The sequence below is a fragment of the Mustela nigripes genome, chromosome 4 (assembly GCF_022355385.1).
Source record: "Mustela nigripes isolate SB6536 chromosome 4, MUSNIG.SB6536, whole genome shotgun sequence".
Taxonomy (NCBI): Eukaryota; Metazoa; Chordata; class Mammalia; order Carnivora; family Mustelidae; genus Mustela; species Mustela nigripes.
Window position 1 is genome coordinate 152,191,356 of NC_081560.1, and position 22,941 is coordinate 152,214,296.

The 22,941-nt window shown below is 52.0% G+C and overlaps 1 protein-coding gene across 1 annotated transcript; it reads left to right on the forward strand.

Annotated features, from left to right (window-relative positions):
- Positions 1-17,980: 17,980 nt before the first annotated feature.
- Positions 17,981-22,201, forward strand: C4H10orf71 (chromosome 4 C10orf71 homolog). Its single transcript, XM_059395880.1, has one exon. It carries the CDS (start codon positions 17,981-17,983, stop codon positions 22,199-22,201), a length of 4,221 nt encoding a protein of 1,406 aa, XP_059251863.1.
- The last annotated feature ends 740 nt before the right edge of the window (positions 22,202-22,941 follow it).

The window sequence follows — 22,941 nt, forward strand, 5'->3', positions numbered from 1 at the left end:
CAAATGCCCCGGAGAAGCCTGCACGAGGTGCCAGCAGGAGCCCAGGGCTCTGTCCCTGGATGCTCTTTCTTGCCTCAGTTGGTCCCTCCTGTCCCTGAGGAGCACCCTCCAGGGTGGGCTTGAGCTTCTGAGGGACGGCAGGGCTGAGCTAACAGAGGAATTTCATGTCAGCCCGGCCTTTGCCTGGAGCTTAAGGAAGGCAGGGGGGGGGGCGGAGACTCCGAGATCTGCTCGAGTGACCCAGTGCTTTCTCCACTCCCTGCTGACTGCAGACACCAGTTTCAGGCCTTGTGCCTCGGCGCCCTGCCTGCGACAGCGGGGTCCCGCTGGAGCTACCCCTGGGTCTGCCCTCTGCAGGGGCAGCCTGGCCACAGGCAGCACCCGCTGCTGGTCCCCTGTCAGCCCCTCTCTGAAGCAGGTCAAGGCTAATAGCTGCAAAGTTCAAGAGACCAGAATTTCAAACCCGCTGGACTAAAGCCACAGGCCCAGAGCCACTTCTGTCCCTGTGTGTTCGCCATTTTCCTCAGGGCCATCCCTGGCTGCCTGCCTCCCACGTGCAGAGGAATCTAAATTGTAACTGAACATGGAAGGTTTCCCCGAATTGCTTCGGGTGACTGCCTAGTGGCCGCAGACCCGTCGTTTAAGGGGAACCCCCAACAAGCACCAGCGCTGAGAAGGCTCAGCCGAGATCCCATCTAAGAGTGAGGGAGCAGTGGTTTGCCGAGGCAGAGAAACCAGACGAAGGGGGCACTCACAAGGGCGGATCCTAACACAGGGACGCCCTCTCCAGCGTGCTGGCCAGTCACTGCCTCGCTTATGGTGGCAAAAGGCAAGGTCGTCCTAGCAACCCTCGTGCCCCCAACCCTAAATGAGGCAAGATGCGTGGTGGGAAGGAGAGTGACATTTACATACAGCTGCTAGGGGAAAGACAAATTCATTAGGCCCTCACAGTGACCCCATGAGGCAATACGACTGTCGGTCTCACTTTACCGATGAAGAAACCGAGGCACAAATAAGGTTTATGATTGCAGAGGGCCACTGACAGCTAGCAGAACCAGGAGCCGTGCGGAAGGCGGTCTGGTGTCAGTCCGTGCCCTTCCTGCTCTCCAACACTTTCCTGCCCTGGGGATGAGAAACAATACCAGGGGGCATTTAGTGAGCACCTACTATGTGTTTTACACACGCGCACTCATTTACCACACTCAGCAGTCCTGTTGGCGAGTGTTAGTACTGCCGTGGTAGATATGGGATTCCTTCCCTGCACTGTCTGCTTCAAAAACCCCAGGTCTCTGGAGTGCTGGAAGCTTACATTCATTGAGTCCTTATGCTGTGTAACTCTACTCTGGACTCTTGATAGTTTTTTTTAACCTCCACCTTCACAACCTCTCCTCAGGGAGGAGAGGTAACGTGTCAAGGTCATACGGGGTTAGGTAATGGGAGCCCTAGTCTGACTCTAAACCTCGTGTTATGATGAGCACTGGGTATTACATGAAACTAATGAATCATTGAACCCCACGCCAAAAACTAATGATGTACTATACAGTAGCTAACTAAGCGTAATTAAGAAAAAAAACTCATCTCATGCTCCTTCCACCACCCTCCACTTGGTGCGCCGGCAGGACCAGGTGGGGGCTGGCAGGCAAAGCAGCCTTGGAACAAGCCTGGCCCCATGAGAACTCTCTCCTTCCACCTTCTGGACCCACAGCTTGCACTTACCTCGGCCTCTCCTAGGCGATGGTTCCTTGAAGAGAGCAGCTTTCTGATTCACCTCTGCACTCCCCATAGGCACAGCCTACCCAGACCAGCCCTGAGCAAGGCAGACACAGCCCAAACCACAGTGGCGGACAACCGTGGGGCCCAAGTGGCCCCAGAGCCTATGGCCTATCAGCACAACCTCCCAAAGAGGGATACAGTCTCCAACTTACGGCAGCAGGGCTGCAAGTGTGGTCCCAGGACGGGCAGCAACAGCATCCCCTGTGCCCCAGCCCAATCTCCTGAGTGGGCATCTCTGCGGTGAGACTCAGTCCTCTAACAAGGCCGCTGGGGCCTTCAAGAAGGACCACTGGATGAGAGAAGGAAAGGCAACAAGGTCCCCACATTGTCCTCAAACATAGTAGAAGATGCTCCAAGAAGCTGATCTTTTCATATCAACTCAAGTTGTAGTTTTAAATAACTTTGCCTGTTGGAAAAGCATTTCTCAGTGTTCATTTTTTAAAGGATAACCTGGATGGTCACATCTGAATTCTTTTTCTTGCTGCTATAAAGCATCCCATGAGGAATTCCATGAAGAAGGCTGGATGGTTATCAGTACCCTGTCATGGAAGTTGTCTCTCTTGCTCTGGAAGAGATGGGCTTTCTGCTGCCACACCCCCTCGGAGAAAGGACAGCTGTCACCTAGCAAACAGACCTCTCCCATCCACTTCCAACCTCCAGCGGGAAATGAGAAAGCCAGGGATAGCCGGGTTCTAATGAGTGTGTGTATAGGTGTGCCCTCGTGGGGTTTAGGAATTCCTGGGCTTAGGACTTCCCTGACTCTCCACGTGAGACCCCTCCCCAATCCCAGAAAGTCATGCACTCTTGGCTATGCAGGGACGAGGAAGCTGGCACCCTCCAATATGCTTCCCGAAGGACAGTCAGGTACAACAGATGTCATCTCTAGCTTTGCCAAAGCAAATGCTCCATGAAGGGAAGAGGAGAGCCACTGAAGGTAGAAGAGAAGGTGTTAAGACAGAAGTTACTGCTCCCGACCCTGGCCACCATGCATGGGCATCACGGCAGATGAAGATACCCCCAGAAACCCAAAGCCTTGCTCTGCCTTGGCTGAACAGGAAGGGCAGAGCCATGTAGCACAGACACACCTAAGCATGAATCCCAGTGCTGGTGCTCTCTGGCTGTGTGACCTCGAGTGAGCTCCTCAACCTCTCTGACCTTCCATTTTCCCACCTCAAATTCCCTTGGCACCAGCCCTACCTAGCTGGCCTCTGGTTGTGACTGCTGAGCAAGATCACAGATAGCAAGTGTGTGGCAGGTAGCAGAGCTAGATAAATGGGATGGACGCCGGAAGTGCCCAGCAGGGCTGGGGCTCAGCAATGGCTCCTCTAGCTGTGCTTCTCCGCCTTTGCCACCCATTCCCACGGCGCCAGTTTACAGAGGGGGAAATGGGGCACAGACGGTGAGAATGCTGTAGCACCCCTGACCCTGTGGTCCCGGCGCCGTGCCCAAGCCCAGGACACTCCAGAGCTGCTTTCAGGGGAGGGACCCATGCACCGGACCTTGGGTGTGTTGGGGTATGGGCAATAAGACAGAGTGGGACTGAGAGTCTTAAGATGAGCTCCAAGGAGACTATGAGAGGAGAACCAGGAGTGTGGGGCTGCGAGTGGCCAGGGGTAGGGTGGTCCTGAGCAGAGGTTCTCAGCCTGCAGGACACATTTCAGGAGCTCCTGGAGGAATCCCCTGAAAACAGGTTGCAGACACCCTCTCCCTCTCAGCAGCCCCGGGTTCAAACCCCACACCCTCAGGCAGTGAACTTCTCTGGACTCCAGGTTCCTTGTCTGTAAAGAACAAGAGCAATGTCCACCTCGCAGGGCTGTTGCAAATATTAATTACATAATAAAAAACATGAATCAATGATATTGGAGTATGCAAAGTGCTGGTCTTATGCGAAGTACTCTGTACATGGGGATTTCTCTTATTCATTCATTCATTTGTTCCTTTGACAAAAGCGCAGGCACTGTGCAGGGACTGAAGCAAAGGGAAGGCCTGGCCTGTAAACCCGAGGTGGTCTCTTCCCCTGCCCCACAGGAATCTGGTCAGACCCTGTTGGTCACAGAGGTTGGGCCTCAGGTCCCCAATACTCCACCCAAATGAAAATCCAGCATTGCTGCTACACACAGGACAGCAGCAACGGAGCCTAATCAGAAGTGCTACTAACCAGGAAATTCTAACCAGGAAAGCTACTGGTCCAGAGTAGTTTAGAACAAACACTGCAGATCAGAACTCATTATTGGGTCCGAAATCACTTACCAAATTGCAAATAGTTTTTTTTTTTTTTAATGAAAGAATAGAATGGAATAGAACAGAAGAGTTGTACCAATAACCAGGGTGAATTTTGCATCATATATTTTCCTTGATCTACAGTTGACCTTTAAACAATGAGGGAGTTAAGGGTGCCAACACCCACCCCATGTAGTCAAAAATCTGTTTATTTTGACTCCCCCAAAAACTAACTACTGATACATAAACAGTCAATGAACACACCGCTTGCATGTTACATGTATTATATGCTGCATTCTTTTTTTTTTTTAAAGATTTTATTTATTTATTTGTTAGAGACAGAGGGAGAGAGAGCAAGCGAGCACAGGCATACAAAGAGACAGGCAGAGGCAGAGGGAGAAGCAGGCTCCTGCCGAGCAAGGAGCCTGATGTGGGACTTGATCCCAGGACCCTGGGGTCATGACCTGAGCCGAAGGCAGCTGCTTAACCAACTGAGCCACCCAGGCATCCCTATATGCTGCATTCTTACCATCAAGTAAGCTAGAGAAAAGAAAAGGTAAGTAAGGAAACCATAAGGAACAGGGAGCACATTTGCAGTACCGTACTGGATTATTGGAAAAGTCTGTGTATAATTGGACCCGTGCAGTTCAAAGCCATGTTGTTCAAAGGTCACCTCTCTGCACAGTTTCTGTGCTGGGATGTAAATATTTCCTGCTGTGTGCTGAGGGAGAAACAAGCAAGGAGGAAACTGCTCCTGGGACATGTGTAGTGAGGGGCATGCACATGATTCCCTTGGTGCCCGATGGCCAAAGGTAAAACACAGGTCTGTGGCCTCCAGGGCTCCCTGGGCCTCCTTCCGGGGCAGGCATCCCCTGGCCAGGGGAGAACAGAAGACCTGGTGACTCAGGCTGTGGTGACCGCAGGGACAATTCCTTTCTTCGGCTCTCTGCAGCGTGGGGAGCTGCCCTCAGGGGGCGGGCAAAGCCAGGGTTGCTCTTTATTGTCCCTATTCTACAGGGATAGATGGAAGTGAAGTGACTTGCCCAAGATGACCCTGACTTGGTACCGGGTCTCCAGCACTTTCTACTGCCTAGAAATGCCCATTTGATGGCTGTCTCATTTCGGTTACTACTGTTTCCAGAATTCAGGGAAAGACGTTCTTAGGAAATATGGAAGGGGTGACGAATTGGCTGAAAGTATGAGTGAATGAATGAACAAACGAACGGGTGAATGAATGAAGTTCCAGTGACAGAGCTATCCTTTCTCCTTGATTCCATATCAACAGTTCTCCACCAGGTGTGATTTTGCCCCAGGGAACTTCAGCGAAGTCAATAGTGCCAAAGTGGAGAACCCCTGTTTTTTACACACAGGTGCATGGCATTCACTCCATTTTACAGATGAGGAAGCTAAGGCTTGCAGACTTGCTATCGTTTAGCCAAGGTCATACCCAGTGAATGTAGAGGAACACCAACCAGGACCTGGCTCAGACCCAGGAGGACCCACCCTTTTGGGTGTTTCTGAAAGAGCTGTGTGTCCCTGATCTGTGTGCCCTGATCTGGGAGTAGATACAGCCCCTGGAGTTTGAGTCAGGTCTGGCCACTGAGGCTGGGACCCTCAGCCTCTGCAGATAGCCCCTCGTGGAGTGGGGCTGAGAAGCCCGGGGTACCAGGTCGGAGCTACTTCCTGGTGGAAGGGAGCATCCAAAGACACCTCTGGTCCCATCCAGCCCATCTGGCCACCAGGAGCTCCAAGGAGTGATCTCCGACAGCACCTGGCCTGCGGAGATGGTCAGAAACAGTGCCGCAGAATGACTTTGCAGAGTGAGACCACTGCCCAAGTATCCTGATCCAAGCACCGGAGGATTCAGGGCTCCCAGAGCCACTGCACCACATGGCGGCTCACGGGCAGCAGGATGTCAGCCGGGGCTACAAGGCAGGAACTTTGCCCCAGACAGCCAGCTGTTAAACTTCGCTCAGCCCCAGAGGGGCAGCTTGCTGGGTCTTTGAACTCAGCCCATCTCTCCACCTCTCTCACCTCCCCTTGCCTCTGTATCTTGCTCTTCCCCTTTCCCCCTGCGAGAGGGCCCCCCACTGGGTGTGTGATGCCAGGTGCCATCACCCTCATGGTGAGCTTGCTGAGACTGGGCCTGGCCTTCCCTCTGTCAGGCTCCCTGACCTCTCACTGCAGACGAGGGTCATGCTTGGAAGCTCCCAAGGAAATGTCCCATCCAGACACGGCAGACTGGGCACCCAGGCGGGAAAGGGAAGCAAGCCGGGCTGAGTTCCAGAGAGAAAGCCTCTTTCCTCCTGGGCTCTCTCCCACGGGCAGCAGAATGCCCACAGTAGCTGTGATTGCCTGTCCACAAGTGGCTCTGTGAGCCCGGTTAGTCCAGACTAACCGGGCTGCTTACTTCAGCCACATTCCCAGGGACTCCTGGTCTCCTACATGCAACGGGGCTTTGAAGCCCCTTGTATGTGATGATATTCAGGGAGGGTTCCGACACATGCCAGCCCAGCGCTGCCATCGGGATGCCAGGTACCAACCACACTGCGTTCCTGGGGCTGAAGGAAGCCGGCCTTGTCCTTTCCTAGGGCACAGGAGCCCGGGGGTCAGAGAGCCTGTGGCTTTCCCGGTCTAGCCTCTAGGTTGGAACTGTTCAGCCAGGCCAGGATGGAGACCAACCTTCCCACCCTGCTCACAAGTTCCAGGCCTGTGGAGCCAAAATGGCCCAAGAAGATGCACTATGACCCAGGTACAGATCAAAGCTGGATTTTCCATGCATGAGAGACGCTGCCAGTGGAAGCCCATCAGAGGCAGTCAGAGGTAAATGTGGCCCAGTACCATCGGCAACTTGCAGCAGCTCCCTGAGGCAGGGCCCAGGTCAGCCCCACCGTAGCCCGCACCTCCAGCCTTGGAGCAGGGCAGCACACGGTAATGCTCTGGGGAGCTCACCAAGTGAAAGGGTGCATGACAGACCTTCCAGCCTGCCTTGCAAGAGCCCCTGTGTTCTTCCAGGAGAAGAACAAGGTCTTCCCATGACCTTGAGACTTCCAATTTCCAAGAGTTAAAAGGGGTTAACTGGATAGAGCCATCATCACATTGGGGATAGCAAGGAAGTCATCACGGGGCCAGGAAGCAGGGCCCTGGAGCTGAAGACAGCAATCCCAGCACCAGCACTTGGCCAGACAGAGTGGGTAACCCGGGGGGTAGCCTCAGTCCCCACCTCTGTAAGGTGGGGACAGGGGCCAACCCTGATGGGTTTCCATGAGGAATGAGTGAACGCAGACACACGCAGAATCGGGCCTGAGGCCTGAGACCCTTGACACGCACCTGCTTTCCCCACCCCGCTGAAGGACCCCAGCTCAGGAAGTCGATGTGGCCATCACCGTTCACCTCTTAAAATATGGGTATAGACAAGGACATTCATTCTGAAACTACCAGCTGTTGGCAATTGGCAATTGCACAGAGAGGTCAAGAGCTTGGCCCAAGACTGACCAGCAGGGCAGGGGTCTGGAGCAAGGCGCCTGCCTGGGCTAAGGGGGTGGTGAAGGCTGCATATGGGACATCTGTGCCTTCACGAGCTGGAACAGGGCCCATCGACACACAGGCAGGGGGCTGTCCTGATTCTCTACACTTAACCACTTTTCAAGGCAAGCCCACCTCCACAGCTCAAAAACCCACCCAGAAAGAAGACCAAAAGGAATCAATTCTAATTTGTTAGGGCCTTCTGGGTGTGATAAAACCAACCCCTGTCGTCTCCACCAGCTTCCTGCCTCCCCTTTACTGAGAAGTGAAAACACCATTCAATTAAGGTAATTAAATCCACCCAAAGAGCTCAGGCTCAAAAACCACACCACAGCCAAGTGGTCAAACCCAGCAGCAAAGCAAACCCCAATGGCTTCCTGTGCAAAGACGGGCAGGGACCAGAGGGGAGTGAAATGGGCTCCGGAGCAGCTCGAGGGCCTCCCTCCCGGCTCTGCGAGGCCCACCGGAACCTTCCTGCCATCTGCCGCCCCCGACAGGAGGCCCCTCTGCTCACCAGCTGAACCATCACCTCCATTCCCTTGGCTGTCACGGAAACTTGAGCTGAGCAGATCCGCGGGAGGTGATTAGAACCAAAAACCCTCCTTTTCTCCATAACTGCCCTCAATTTCCCCCCTTGAACTGCAGCCCAACAGCCCAAAACACACCCATCGGGGCCGAAGCCCAAGATCGAGGGTCAGGGTTGCCTCCCGGAGGAAGTATGGGGGGACCGAGTGGTGAGACTGAGCTGAATCCTGGCCTGCGATCTCTTCTCTCCATGCTGTGTGACCCCGAACGACATTCTGCCCCTCTCTGTGTCCTTCTGTCTCCTGGAAAATGGGGACAATAAGGCCTGCTGGCCCCATCTCATAAGGGTTAGGGAGCAAACAAGATAATGGCCGCCAAGTGTGTCCTGAACTACAGGGTGACACAGACGTGAGTCACCCCGTACTGACTCACTACACTGGCCTCCTCCGATGGCAGTCCACTTTGAGTTCCAAAAGTTAGTGAGGACCTCTGGTTGCCAGATTTTAAAAAAACAGGATGTCCAGTGAAATTTGAATTTCAGATAAACAATGACTACCTATTTTTAGTGTTTGTGGTGATTAATTTTAGGGAGAAAGAACTCTGACTAATACGAAGCCTATCCCACTATTACATGGGACACGCTCATCCTCATGGTTGTTTATCTGCAATCTCACTGGATGTCCTGTATTTTTCATTTGCTCCATCTGGCACCCCAGCCACGACAAGCCACCGATGGCCCCCTCCCTTGCTGTGTCCTTTTCCAGGACCACACAGGCCTGGGTCCCAAGCCCAGCTCTGTCACTCACCAGCTGCGTGACACGTAATAGTTGCTTCCCCTCTCTGAGGGTCCACTGTCTCATCCCAAAAAGGAAGCAGAGAGAGCACAGCTGTGCAAGTGATCACGATGCTGGACCCAGGGGCCTCCCGAGTGAGGATCTGGTTCTGCAGACCCGTCACACTTCTTCAGCTCTAGGACTTGGAGGAGTGGCTGTACGTGGAGCAACTGGAGAAGGAGTCACCTCCTCCAGCCACTTGCTGTCCTCACTGACTGGGACAGACCAGCAGAAGTTGAGCTGCCTGCCCTCTCGGGCCTGGGCCAGCTCCCACCAGGAGCCCTGTGGGAGGCAAGGAGAACAGGGGGTGCCAGGGCTTTCAGCTGCCCCCCTTCACACCACACACTCGCAGCAAAGCTCCGTCTTCATAGCCCTGCAGGCCAGGAAGCGTACCAAGCAACAGCAGCAGGGAACGGGGAGCGATCACCCTATACTAGCAATCTTGTCAGTCAAAGACAAACCAGGTCCAGGCCGAGGCTCTCACTCCAAGGAGGCCAAAGCCTTGTTGGAAAGACGGATTTGCAGCAGATAAACTGGAATAAAGCGATGCCAGTGGTTGAAAACCCTACAAGGAAGAGGAGAGCTGAGGATAAGCACTCCACAGTCGGTGGCCCAGGGAAGATAGAGACACAGCAGGCGGCAAGGGTAGCGTTCCCAGGAGCCCAGCCAGGACCCACCTGGGCCCACAGCTCCTTCTCCAGTGCCCCACAGGCATGGAGCGAGGGGGTGTGGACAGAGCTGGGGCTGCATAAGGGTCATGCGGAGGTATTTGTAAGGGACCAAGAGAGAGAAAATTGTATCTGCAAAGAGCAATGGATTCCAGGCCGCGATCGTTCAACAGCATCCTGCAGCAGGGGAAGAGCATCATGGGAGAAAACTTTTCAGAAGAGTTAGAATTTAGTGATGACTTTGTGAAGGATATTTTATTGCTCATCAGAAGAAAAAACTGACCAATGAGGATGCACACTTGCATTTGGTTTGTTTGATATACTCTGATTCAAAAAGCTGACCCTGGCTGGGACGCCTGTTAAGCATCTGCCTTCAGCTCAGGTCATGATCTCAGGGCCCTGGGATGGAGCCTTGGGCTCCCTGCTCAGCTGGGAGTCTACTTGTCCCTCTCCTCCCTGCTTGTACTCTCTCTCTCTCTCATAAATAAATAAAACCTTTTTTTTTTTAATGGCCCTGGCAATAAGGAAAAACAAAATACGTCCTCAAGTGTCATTCTTCCAGTCTTAAGACCACGGACTGCATACAGGCCCTCAGATCCCCCGCCATCTGTAGGATGGGTGTGTCACCAGACCCTGTACCCCTCCCTGGTGGCTGAACTGGAAAGTCCAGCCCATTGACGCCTGCCTTTTGCTGCTGTGCAGAATCTGCTCTACCTGAAGCAAGCTTGACCAGCGTCTGGTATCCATGGATGGGGCACTGGGGGACCCGCTAACTGAGCACCGTGGGTCCAAGCTTGCCTGTACCACACAGGGCAGATGCCAGCATGTCATCTGCTGACACCCATAATTTAGAAAAGGTATTGGTTCGTGACCATTTGTACGTGGCCAGAAACAACAACCCAGTTAGTGAACTCAGCAAATACTTGCTGGAAGATGGCCCTCCAGAAGGAATCGGAGTCATCCCCAAGCTGAGTGCAATTCAAAAAACAAACAGGAAAATGAAGAAGTCATGAAGCTGCTCCTTATTTCTTCCCGGTAACCCTGAAACTCAGTCCTAACTTAAAAGGTATATGCCATGGTGAAAATGGACATCCTCCTCTGTGCCAACCTGGGAACCATCTCTAGGACTGATCTATTCCGCCTGCTTCCACCTCTGACCACAGACAGATTTTATAGGTCAGGGCTTGGAATCAAAAAGTAAGTTAAATCCACTTGACTCCAAATTCACTAATGTGAAATTTGTGATCATTCTGCAATTATCCAGTTATAATCGACTTTCAATAAAATAAGCCCTGCTAAGCTAGTCGATAGTGTGAATAATATGACAGAGGTGGAATGATTTGCCTACTCGTTTAACATATTTTTCTTGTGTTGTGCACTCTGCTCCCCGGGGACAGCCTGGAGAGCCAGACGGGCATGGACGCAGCCACCTTGAAGCACCCAGGTTATCGGGAAAGATAAACATTAAACAATGATTGCCCAGTTAACCACTGAAGTCAATTATTACCAGTGCTACAAAGGAGTGGGCATAGCCAGCTACAAAAGCATGTAACGTGGAGACTTATGATGGCCTGAAGAAGCAGGCTCATTGAAAGGTCATGTGAAGTGGGTTCTGTAGCATAGGTAGGAGTTAAGCAGTTAATAGGGGAAAGGTGAAAGTAAAGAATCCCAGGCAGAGGCAACAGTGTATGCAAAGGCTCTGAGCCACACTCTGGAGAGCCAACCATGGGAGGGAAGGTAGTCCAAGAGGAAGATGGAAAGGAAGGCTCTTTGTTAAGGAGGTTGATTTTCATTCTTTAAAACTGGAAAGTCATTGAGGGACTCTAAGCCAGAGCCAGGCATGGACAGTGGGAGTCTTACAAGCAGTTCCTAAATGCAATGCTGAGAATGAAAAAGGAATAGCCCAGGGGACTAGCCCAAAGCGGCGCGCAGGACATATCTGCGCTAGGCTCTAAGAAGTGTGTTTCAGCAGCAATGACAGTGAGCCATGAAGCCAAGCACAGAGTGATAGTTTCCACAAATGTTCACAAGATAAATGCCACCACATCCTTCGGCACCCATGTTTTGACCGTGGGCGACTAGAATTGATTTCATCCTTAGCCCCGAGCTCCACCTCCATGGGGACACAGGCCCCCTATTTAGTGACAGGAAAAGATCAGCCTGAATTTCTCAGATGGTCTTAATCCCCATGATGCTTCTCAATAGAGTTGCTTCTCAACAGAATTTCTCCTTTTCTCTGCTTCAGTTTGCCCTCCACAAAAATGGAGCATAAAGAAACCCAATTCAGAGCATTCCCACATTTATTTGGTTTCTGTGTTGGTGAGTTAACTCTACAAAGGCAAATAAGACTTCTTTTCAGGGTCAAGGAATTTTCTTTCTAGTTGAGGAGAAAATGAAGCAACCACCAATTCCCAAGACATATGGATTTTGACAGGTGACTGTGACAATACGGCATGAGCTCTGGAAAAGGGAAACCCAGGGTGGTGTGAGGACAAGGGACAGCCTGGGAGTCAGGGACAAGGCCAGCCCAATGGTGGTAGACACAAAGCCCTCCGTGGGTCTCCAAAGAAATGTACTCCACAAATCTGAGTTTGTATTATTATTAATATTAGTAATAAACTACCATGAACTAGATTAATATCGAGGCGCTGTGAGATGAGGAAGGTCTTGAGGAAGCCCCAATGGTCGGCATTTAAAATTTGCATAATGGATTTATTTTAATTAGTTTACACTTCATTCTGAATACTCTTAAAATTCTCCTGGTCAGCTTTTTGGTTCTTTTAGCTGTCAAAATAGATACTCAATCTTCCTGCCAACAATAAATCAAACATCGGGCTACCTCATGCTGAGTGGATTCAAGTTCTGCCCATTCTCTTTACTGCAAAACTTGAGTTATTAATCCATGTGGCAATGGGCCTTTGGTTGGATTTGACTAGTAAAAACTAATTCACAATGGGGCCAACCATATTAGAAATCCCAAAGTCTTAATACAGGTTCCTAAAGATTTCTAGAACCAGAGGAGAATTAGCAAATATTACAAGGAATAGATATTGGCTCCATATTGGTTTTCACCAAAAATGCCTATGCCTGGAATTTTGTTGAGTTCAAGTGCAGATTTAAAAGAAATATATCGTGGCGCCTGGGTGGCTCAGAGATTTAAGACTCTGCCTTCGGCTCAGGTCGTGGTCTCACGGTCCTGGGATCAAGCCCCACATCAGGCTCTCTGCTCAGCAGGGAGCCTACTTCCCCTTCTCTCTCTGCCTATTTGTGATCTCTCTCTCTCTGTGTCAAATAAATAAATAAAATCTTTAAAACAAAACAAAACAAAAAAAGAAATATATCTTAAAGCCTGCTATATTATTGACATTCAAAGACGTCTTCTGTTCCTGGTGCGTGCTTGACCAGTTGGCCCGTTGGGTCCTCTGATACTATTTTTCCTCTTCTCTCTAGATGGGCAGTGATGATAGCAAATATAAACATGAGAAGAAGTTTTTAAACTACGGACTCTAAAATCCAGCAAGGCAGGCACCTGCAGCCCCCACTGCTGTAACAGGTATGGAACCAACCCAAGGAAACACCTTCCATTGTCATCTACTGTGCTGAAGAGCTCCACTGGGCATGGGGGGTCTAGGGTGTGGGACCAGATGTGGGGCCAACTTCTGTGGACTGCTCCATCCGAACATAGGAAAATCAAATCAGAGTTGAAGAAGCCATCTAAATAAAGGTCTCTTTCCCGGGGCACAGAAATGTGGTTCAAGTATTTCCCCCTTATCCTTGGTTTTGCTTTTTGCAGTTTTAGTTACCAACGGTCAGCCGTGGTCCAGAAACCCATGCTCCTCCCTCTGATGTATGGTCAGAAGTCAGTAGTAACCTAACGCTCCATCGCTGTGCCCACGTCATTCATCCCACATCATCTCATCACACAGACATTCTATCATCTCACATCAGCACAAGAAGGGTGAGTACAGTACAATAAGATTTTGAAAGAGAGAGACCACAGACACATAACCTTTATTATAGTATACTGTTATTGTTGTTCTATTTACTATTGGGTATTGGTCATCTCTTACTGGGTCTAACTCATAAATTGACCTCTATCATAGGTGAAACACAGTATGTATACGATTCAATACTACTGTCTGTGGTGTCAGCCATCCACTAGGGGTACCCCCTAGAATAAGGGGGGACTACTATATTTTCTGAATATCCAATATGGTGAACATCTTTTATGACTATCAGGAATTATGACACAAACCTCAGATCAGTTAGGGTTCTTTGGCCATGCACAAAAGAAACAGAAACTGGACGAATTTAACTGAAATAGGTAAGTATTAAAAGGAAATTGGAGCCCTTGCAGACTCAAGGTGAAGGTTGAAGTTCCAGGCTGGGAAAGGGTAAGCAGACAGCCCTGCCCCTGGAAAGAACATCCAAGCACGTTTCCATCCTAACATCCTCCCAGAAGAAACAGTACAAAGGGCCTGGCCTGGGTCTCACAACTGCACTTGGCCCAGGGAGGTCTCGGCAGGCACTGTGACTTTCAGCCCCACCAAGACTAAACACAGAAGGGAGAAGAAATTGTCCCAAAGTTCTCAGGTGTTCAAAGCTGAGTGTTCCAGAAAATGACAAGTATCTGCTAACAGTGGGAGGGATTTAATCGGCTGGCGGTCATTTACTTAACTCTAAGATTCTAAATTTAAATCTCCAGTTATGCTATTTTCATCTAAATGTGGAAGTATAGAAACCCCCGTTTTACCATTACCAAGTACAATCATTGCTAAGATCAAGAACCCAGCACTCAGGACACCAGAAATCTCCCCGACTGTATCTGTAAGACCTCAAGATTCAGAAAACTTGACTCAGTGGTCGAAGTCACTAAGGTGACCCCAATGACACAAATTCCAGGACTGGGAACTCAGGCACAGGCTCAGAGCTCAGCAATATCATCAAGGACCCAGGGCTATTCTGCCCACGAGGCCATCCTCAGCAAATGGATTTCCAACTGTCATTGCTTGTTCTCCAAGACTGCAGAGTAAATGCCTTGGTGTTATGAGTTGAGTTGTATCCCCCAATTTTTTGTATGTTGAAGTCTTAACCCCCAGGACCTCAGAATGTGATTTTCTTTGGAAATAGAGTCATTGCAGATGTAATCAATTAAGGGGAGCTCATTAGGGTGGGCTCTAATCCAAGAGGACTGGCTCTCTTCTAAAAAGGGGAAATTTTGACACAAAGACACGATGTAAGAGAGACAATATGAAGACACAAGAGAAGGTGGCGGTCTCCCAACCAATGACAATGGCCTGGAACAGACCCTTCTCTCACAGCCTGAAGAAGGAACTAACCCCTCTGACACCCGATTTGGGACTTCCAGCCTACAGGACCGTGAGATACTAAATGTCCATTATGTAAGCCGGCACCCTGTGGCACTTCGCTAGCCTGAGCAAAGCACACACTCCGTCTCGGGCTTTGTGTCTGCCTTCGAAGCAGGAAGAAACAGCACCAACAGAGTGGAGACAACAGGGATCACTCCTTTGATCAGAAAGGCCAGGACTTTCCCCAACATCTGAACGCTTCCGTCCCTGTGACTGGCCCTGTGCCACACGAAAAGAAAAACCTGTGGGGAAGGGCATGTGGCTTGCTGGCCAGCCAGCAGGGTCAGAGAGCTGAGGCAGATGCCCTCAGCCTTCTAAAAAGGCTGCTCAGTGCTCTCTGGGGAGATGCAGCCCTGCTATTCAAGGCAGGGCTGAGGAGCACGTAAGTAGAGACTTTCACGGAACAAGCTTATCCAGTTCCTAGAACTCGGGGTCCCTCCTTTCCCCAGCTTATCCTGCTCAGTTCTCCCATTCATAAAATCAGGTCGGCCTGCCAACGAGTCAGCACTGGAAACTCCTTGTCGGGCTGTGGTCAAGACACAGGAAACAAACAACCCCAAAGAAGGCTGGCTTCCAGGACCCAAACACAACGCTACTAACCCAACAGCAGCCAACCTAGGCAGGACACCTCCTGCACCATCCCTGGTGCGGGGCCAGGATAGGACCTGGGACATCTGATGTGCAGACCCTACTCCCTGATGGGAGCCTCTTTGTCCTCCATCCCCTAAAGCTCCAGCCTTGTTATTGCACTGGCCAGCCAGGCAAGGAGGGAAGAATGCAGTCTTGATGGCTTCTGCTGCTGCCGTGACTGGGGTCACTGGGTGACAACGTCCTTTATCAACTAAGGACCCAGAGCACTTGCCAGATATTCACTGTCCCAAATGTCCACCACTCGGGCCCATTCAGGGGTCTATAGTTGCTATTTTATCTAATTTTTCATGCACTCGTGGACCTATCCTCTGTCTGTGCCCAGCACGTTCTAGGCAGGGGAAGTATGTACCCCAGCAGTAGTGGTCAAGGTCCCAGCAGAAACAGCAGCCTACAGACAGGACCCAGAAAGAAAGGCAGTGCCCCACCTCACACCCATTCGAATGGCTACCATTAAAAAAACAAAAAACAAAAAACAAAGAAACACGTAAAATAACAAGTGCCAGCAGGGATATGGAGAGATGAACCCCGTGCACTACTGGTGGGAATATAAAATGATACAACCACCATGAAAAACAGGATGGTGTTTCCCAAAGAAATTTAAAGTGGAATTATTATATGATCAGCAAGTCTCCCTCTAGGTATATGCCCAAAAGAACACAGCAGGATCTTGAACAGATATTTGTAGACCCATGTTCATATAAGAGCATTAGTCACAGTAGCCAAAAGTGGAAGCAGTCTAAATGTTCATTGATAGAAAAATGGATAAATAAGATGTAGAATAAACACGCAGTGGACTATTATTCAGTCTTAAATAGGAAAGAAACTGGATGGAAATGGATGATCCTTGAAGACATCATGTTAAGTGAACCAGCCAGTCACAAAAAGACATATGCTGCGTGATTCCACTTATATGAGGGACCTAGAATAATCCAATTCACAGAGACAGAAAGTACACAGTGGCTGCTGGGCCTGGGGTTGGCAGGGGGCTGGAGGAGTGGAGCTGATATCTGATAGATACAGAGTTTCGGTCTGGGATGCTGTAAAAGTTCTGGAGATGGATGGCAGCCACAGTTGCACCAATATGAATACACTTAACGCTCCTGAACTGCACACTTACAAGGTTCAGCTGGCAAATTTTATTTCAGGTCAATTTCACCACAATTTAAAAGAAAGAAGAAAGAAAGAGAGAGAGAGAGAAAGGAAGAAAGAAATGAAATGAAATGAAATGAAATGAAATGAAATGAAATGAAATGAAATGAAATGAAGGGACCGTAACAGGAGTATAAGCATTAGGGAGACCCCTGCAAGTGGAGCCACTCAGGAAAAGTGGGAGCCATCCTGCCCACAGTCCCAGGGGACAAGGGGAGCTGTGAGAGCCTAAGCCCAGGGGAGGGGCCGTCGTTAGAGAGGACTACAGCATTGCCAAGGCCCCACACCACACCAGGAGCAGGGGTGGGGGAGAAATGCCAGGGAATCCGGCTCCCTCCAGGCTCCCCCCCGGCATATCCCACTGGTCACACCCAAGGGCAAGACAGAGAGTTCAGGACCCCCAGACACTGCAGGCTCTGGGGGACTATGCTCTCTTGAGTTGGCTCTGGGACGAGCTCAAGCAGGGGACAGACAGCCTTGTGGCTCCTGAGCTCATGGCTCTTAACAGTCTCGTGACGGAATGGGCAACAAAGAAGTCACCTTAATTTTAGAGTATGCTCCATACCACAAAGAAAGTAAACCAAACACAGTGAGAAAAGGCAGGGAGGGGACACCCCCTGAAATGTCAGGGAAGACCTCTCTGCAAAAACAGTACATCAGAACCTTAAACCCTATTATCAGGCAGCGTTCTCCAGCAGACCAGAGCCAGCAGGATGTGTAGATACAGAAAGAGACTGATCTTAAGGAACTGGCTCATGCAGTTATGGGGGCTGGCGTGTCTGACATCTGTCGAGCAGACGGCACTCCCAGAGGGACCTAGGCAGAATTCTCCCTTCCTCTGGGGAGCTCAGTCTCTGAGATTCGGCCCATCCACATTACGGGTGGGGGGGGGGGGGCAATCTGCTTTACTCAAAGTCCATTGATTTGAATGTTAATCACATCTAAAAAATACTTTCATAGCCACAGCTAGGTGTGTTTGAGCAAACACTGGCCACTAGGGCCCAGCCAGGCTGACACATAAAATCAACCATCACAGACACCATTACCCATCTGGACCAGCGTGTTGTTCTCACATGGAGCCACTAAGTTGGATATCCCATTCATATCCTGCACGTGTTTCTTTTGCAGAGAAAAAAAAAATCCCACTTTGCAATTGCATCTGGTCAACAGGAAGCTCTAGTTTTGTGGGAAGAGGACTGCTCTTCCAGAATCGTCCCACGGAGGCACCCACCGGCCAACCAGGAACAGCCCTCCCAGCTGGCGGATAATGCAGGGCAATAAGAAGTGCACAGACGGGTTCAGCGACTCCTCGAGCATCGGCAGCGTGCTGGACGATGCCGACAGGGAGGTTAGCAGCCTCACAGACCGGGCCTTCCGGAGCTTGTGCATCTCAGAGGACACATCCTTCAACGACTCTGACCTGACCCTGTCCCCAGACGTCACCCGCCAGGTGTTGGGGACTTTTCACCAGGGAACGGTAAGCCACACCCACAGGAAAAACAGCATCTGGAGCCAGTTACCGTCGCAAGGCACCGAGCATGCGGGCTGGGCGGCCACGTTCCAACAGCTACCCAAGTACGTTCAAGGGGAGGAGAAGTACCCCAAGAGCAGCCCCCCACTGACACCAGCCCAGAGAAGACTGGAAGTGCCCCTTTCCGGTCTGAGGAGCAGCAGTAAGCCGGCTTCGAAAGTGTCATCACTAATTAAATCTTTTGACAGGACTGAGAGCCAATGTTGTGACAGCAGGCCTCCGACCAGTAAGCCCCCAGCTCTCAAAAATCCCCCTAAATTTGCTCCTCTTCCAGAAAGTGGTGTCAACTTCTGCTTTGATTCTGCATTTCTGACCGTCAGGAGGGTGCCTGCTGAAGTCTCTAGCGCCCATCAGATTAGCCACCAGTCTGGAAGGAAGCATGGAGAGCAGGAGTCCCCCAAGAATCCTGAAATGGCCTGTCACGGCTCCAGCAGCTTCCTCCCAACACCGGATAATGCAGCCAGCTCGTTTGAGTCCAAGTTCCCGTCCCCGCCCCACAAGCCAGCCCAGGGTGATCCTGGAAGAAGTAAGGAGTGGCCCCGCAAGGGAACCTTTCTTCATAGCGAAAACAGTGCTTTTGAGTCTTGGAACGCCCACCAACCGAGGCTGCCCGAGAGAAAGGAGGTCGCTGACCCTGTCCCAGAAAGCAAAACTCCCAAGCATTACGAGGATGCACCCATGTTAAGAGAGCCCCCCGCCCCTGAACACAGAGTCTCCCCCTGCCAAGCCCGGGCCAGCTGCAGCCAGGAGGAGAAGAGGTTGGCCACAGGGGCTCTCACCACGTCTGGACCCTGGGGAGCTAGGGATCCAGGAGCCCAGGCATTCGCTGTGGAGGGAAAAGCTTCAAGCTCACAGCCTGACCCTCAGATGAAGCCAACCCAGGTCCCATGGAGGAAACCAAAGCCTGGCAAAGGAAGGAAAGAAAGTCTACCAGATGCCTCGGAAGAGAAGAAGCAGGCCACCAGAAGGGGCCCAGCCTTGTATACAAAGCACAATCCCCAGGATCAATTTCCAGAAAACGAGGCTCTTGACCTGCCCATGGACCCCAACGAGCATTATAGTCCTCCTTTTAACATCAGTAAGCTTCTGACTCCCATCATCCCCACCAAGCATGTCCTGGAGCCATCCGAAAGCCAGCCAGTGGAGATGACCCCATCACCCCCAGGACAGCTGAATGGGTACCAAGAGAAGGATCCCAGTGAAGGTCAGTCTCGGGACAGCTACAGATCCAAAGCCCCCAGCCTGCTGTTCAACCTCAAGGACGTGCGGAAGCATGTGAAGAGCACATACAGCCCCTCACCTCTCCTGAAGGGCCTTGAGGAGAAAACCAGAGGCAAGCAAGAACCAGTGAGCAATGGTGTCCTCCTTCCCAATGGGCTGGAGGAGAGCCCTTCAAATGAGCTTCCTAAGGAGAGACCAGCTGATGGCTCTTCTGGGTCGCACATGAGTACCCAGAAGGACCCTGACGCTGACCCTGGTTCACCCTCTTCAGAGACCTGTCTAACTCTTAGCTCACCCCCAGCTACCACCCAAGCCCCTTTCTGCATCAACGGGGAGGGAGCTGACAGAAACAGCTACGAGAAAGACGATGGAGACCCAGAGATGGGCATCATCAGGTCAGGCAAGAGTCCAGACGCCAGCAAACCCTGCCCCAGGAAGCGTCTGTCCCTGAGGCTTTGCAGCAGAGAGCCTGAGGCAGGGAAGGCTGCAGAGAAACCTAAGACCCCCAGCCTTGAGAAGGGGTTCCTGAGATCTGTGTCTCAAGAGACAGAACCCGAGAGAGATGCAGGACTGCAGAATCCCAACTTGAACCAGAAATTCTCCCCGGGGCCCCTCTCTCCCGAAGAGGAAGATGTGTTTTACAGTGACACCCAATCAGATTTCATGCCAGGCTTCAAAAGTAAGGCCAAGTTCAGCACCAGCTCTTCAGACCAGTCCTTTGCCTCATTTGAGGATCAGCAGAAAACGTGGTTCACCGAGAGCCAGCAGGAAGACAGGAGGAATGACGGAAGTGCAGGAGACAGTCGGAAGGACGAGAAGGAGAAAGTGATGGGGAGCAATGAGCTCCAGCACGGTGCCCTGAGTAATGGGCCCGCGTGCGTGCAGGAGCACAGCAAGGGGGAACCATTGCAAGGAGAAGGGGAAGGTTTGTCTGGATGTAGACCCAGGGAGGCATTGGGAGAGGAGGCTAACTTCAGAGGCACTTGGGCAGGGGGAAGTAAGGATGCAGTCAAAGAATTTACCGCCTCACCATCTTCCACTTCAAACAAGCACATACTGTTTGCGATTAAAGACAACACCCTCAGGGCCACCCCCGTGATAAAACCCATCATGCTGCCCCTCCTGAGGACCATGTCATCAGAGGACCCACTGGGTGGCAGCCACAAAGAGGACGACTTGCCAAAGCCAGGCTGGGGAGAAGAGGCCAGTCTTGGTGGCTCTGAGAGCAAGGAAATGGCCAACATCCCAACCCCCGCTAGCATGCAGGACACACACTCGAAGCACACAGCCTGGGAGGGCATGGAGCACCACGGGCGAGTGCCCGGCATGGCCCGGAAGGAGATTTCCCAGCCAGTCCTAACCAGAATTGGCCCATCTCCTCCACTCATGGGAGAGGGCGAAGGGCTGAAGCCACCCCCAGAGGATGCACGTCACCTTGTTGCAAACAAAGGCAAGAACAGTTCCACGGACCAGGGGATGCTAGATGTTCCAAGGGGTATCCCCACCATCGCTTTGCCCCAAGGCGAGGCAGAAGACCAGCCACCCCCACGGCAGCTGGGAATGTGTTGGGAAGAACACGCACAAGATTTCAAAAGTCACTTATTGTCTACACCCAGAGCAGGGCCCCCAGGGAGAAGACTGGTGCCCGGAGAGATGGCTGTTTCTCCTAATGCCAGCTCCCTGGATGAGAGCAGCGCGTGCTCTCCTGCCGCCAGCAGCATCTGGGACGATGCTTCCCAGGCCCCCACTGAGCCGGGCCTGCTGCCAGGGTTGTCTCCTCACCCCAGTCCCTGGACCGGCCTCTACCCGGCCAGGGTCGCCCGGCGGGAGGACCTGACACACGCCCTCACGTGGGAGGCTGGCTCGGACCCCCAACTTGAGCCATCCGCGGAAGACCTCAGGACCCTTTCTCCAAGAGGTTCAGTGCTGGACATGGCCAGCAGCTCCGCAGGCCTCTCTGAGAAACCAGAGCCCCCTGCTCCACTCGAGAGGGCGGTGGGCAAACCACCGGCGGTCCCACCCAAAACAGAGAAGGCCCTGCGGCGGGCAAAAAAGCTGGCAAGCAAGAGGAGAAAGACTGACCAACTGCAAGAGAAGCATGGCGAACCCGATGAAGAAAAGCCCTTCCTGGAGGACTGGGAGCGCAGGCCACCATCGCCTGGAGAGAGGTCCCGACCCAGGTTCCCCGAGGTCCGTTCCCTGCCCCCTCCCACCCACCGCCACTCAGTGTCTGCCTTCTCAGAGCCACTCAGGAGGCAGCCCGGGGGGTCCCAGTCCCTTATGCCTCTGGTCCCTTACCCTGCCACCCAGAAGGTCCTCCAAGACCCCCAATCTGGAGAGTACTTTGTCTTCGACCTGCCACTCCAGGTGAAAATCAAGACCTTCTATGACCCAGAGACAGGCAAATATGTCAAGGTCCCCATCCCATCCTCTGAGGGGGGTTCCCCTGAGCCGCCCCCACCAAACACACCTGCTTCTCCCTACATGCTGTATCCCCACTTCCGGGCCCTGCCGCTGATGCCGCTGCGCTGCTCCTCTCAGCTCTCCACCCCCACCTTCTTCAGGCAGGGCCCACACACCCCCGAGGTGGCCGGCCCGGGGTCCCAGAGGGCCCGTGAGGCTGGCATGCCAATGGCACCTCCCCTGCGCCCAGGGGAGGAGGGGGGAGATGCTCCACGCCTGGGCATCATCTCCACCAATGACCTAGAGGACTTCGCCACAGAAGGCATTTCTTGAGAATTACAGCAGAATAACTCCCCCTCAAATAAGCCCAGAAGAACTTATTTCCCCTTTCCCCCAAATGATCAGTCACTTACACACACACACACTCACACACACACGCACGCACACACGCACACACAGACATCAACATGTACTTAGCCATGTGGGATCCCTAAGGTCTCAAAGGAAGTGGGGATTGAGAAAACCTCACCTGAGGGGCTTCCTGGGGCTCTCCTCCCTGGGAAAGCGCTGTTTGCATAACCCTCCCTGGATCCTGGATCTGCTCCCCTTCCCCCCTTTCTTCTCCCCTCCCTTCCTCCCTGTCCTCCTCTGGCCATGCCCTGGGAGTGAGTCCCGCCTGATTCCTAATGGCCGCTCTGCTCAGGCACCCCACCTACTTCTTCTCAAGGGCCAACTCCTGCAGTGAGCCTATTCCCAAGCCCCCAGAAATGCTGCACTGCACTGAGCCCAGCCCTGCCGGGCAATCAGACCACCAGGCACAGCCCCTCCAGGTCCAGCATGGCACAGAGAAGCACCTCCACCCTTGCTCCCATGCTCTAACCATTTCCGGCTCACTTCAGGCAGAAATGGCTAAGGACTGCCCCAAGGCAACTCTGCAGAAAGGCTGATTTGGATAGAATGGGTTTTCTTTACTGAGGAAGCTTTCCTCTGAAGGCTATTTTCTGATAAAGAAAAGGCTACCTTTTAAAAAGTGAAACAAGCTTGCAGACGTGGTTCTGTCCTGGACATGTCGT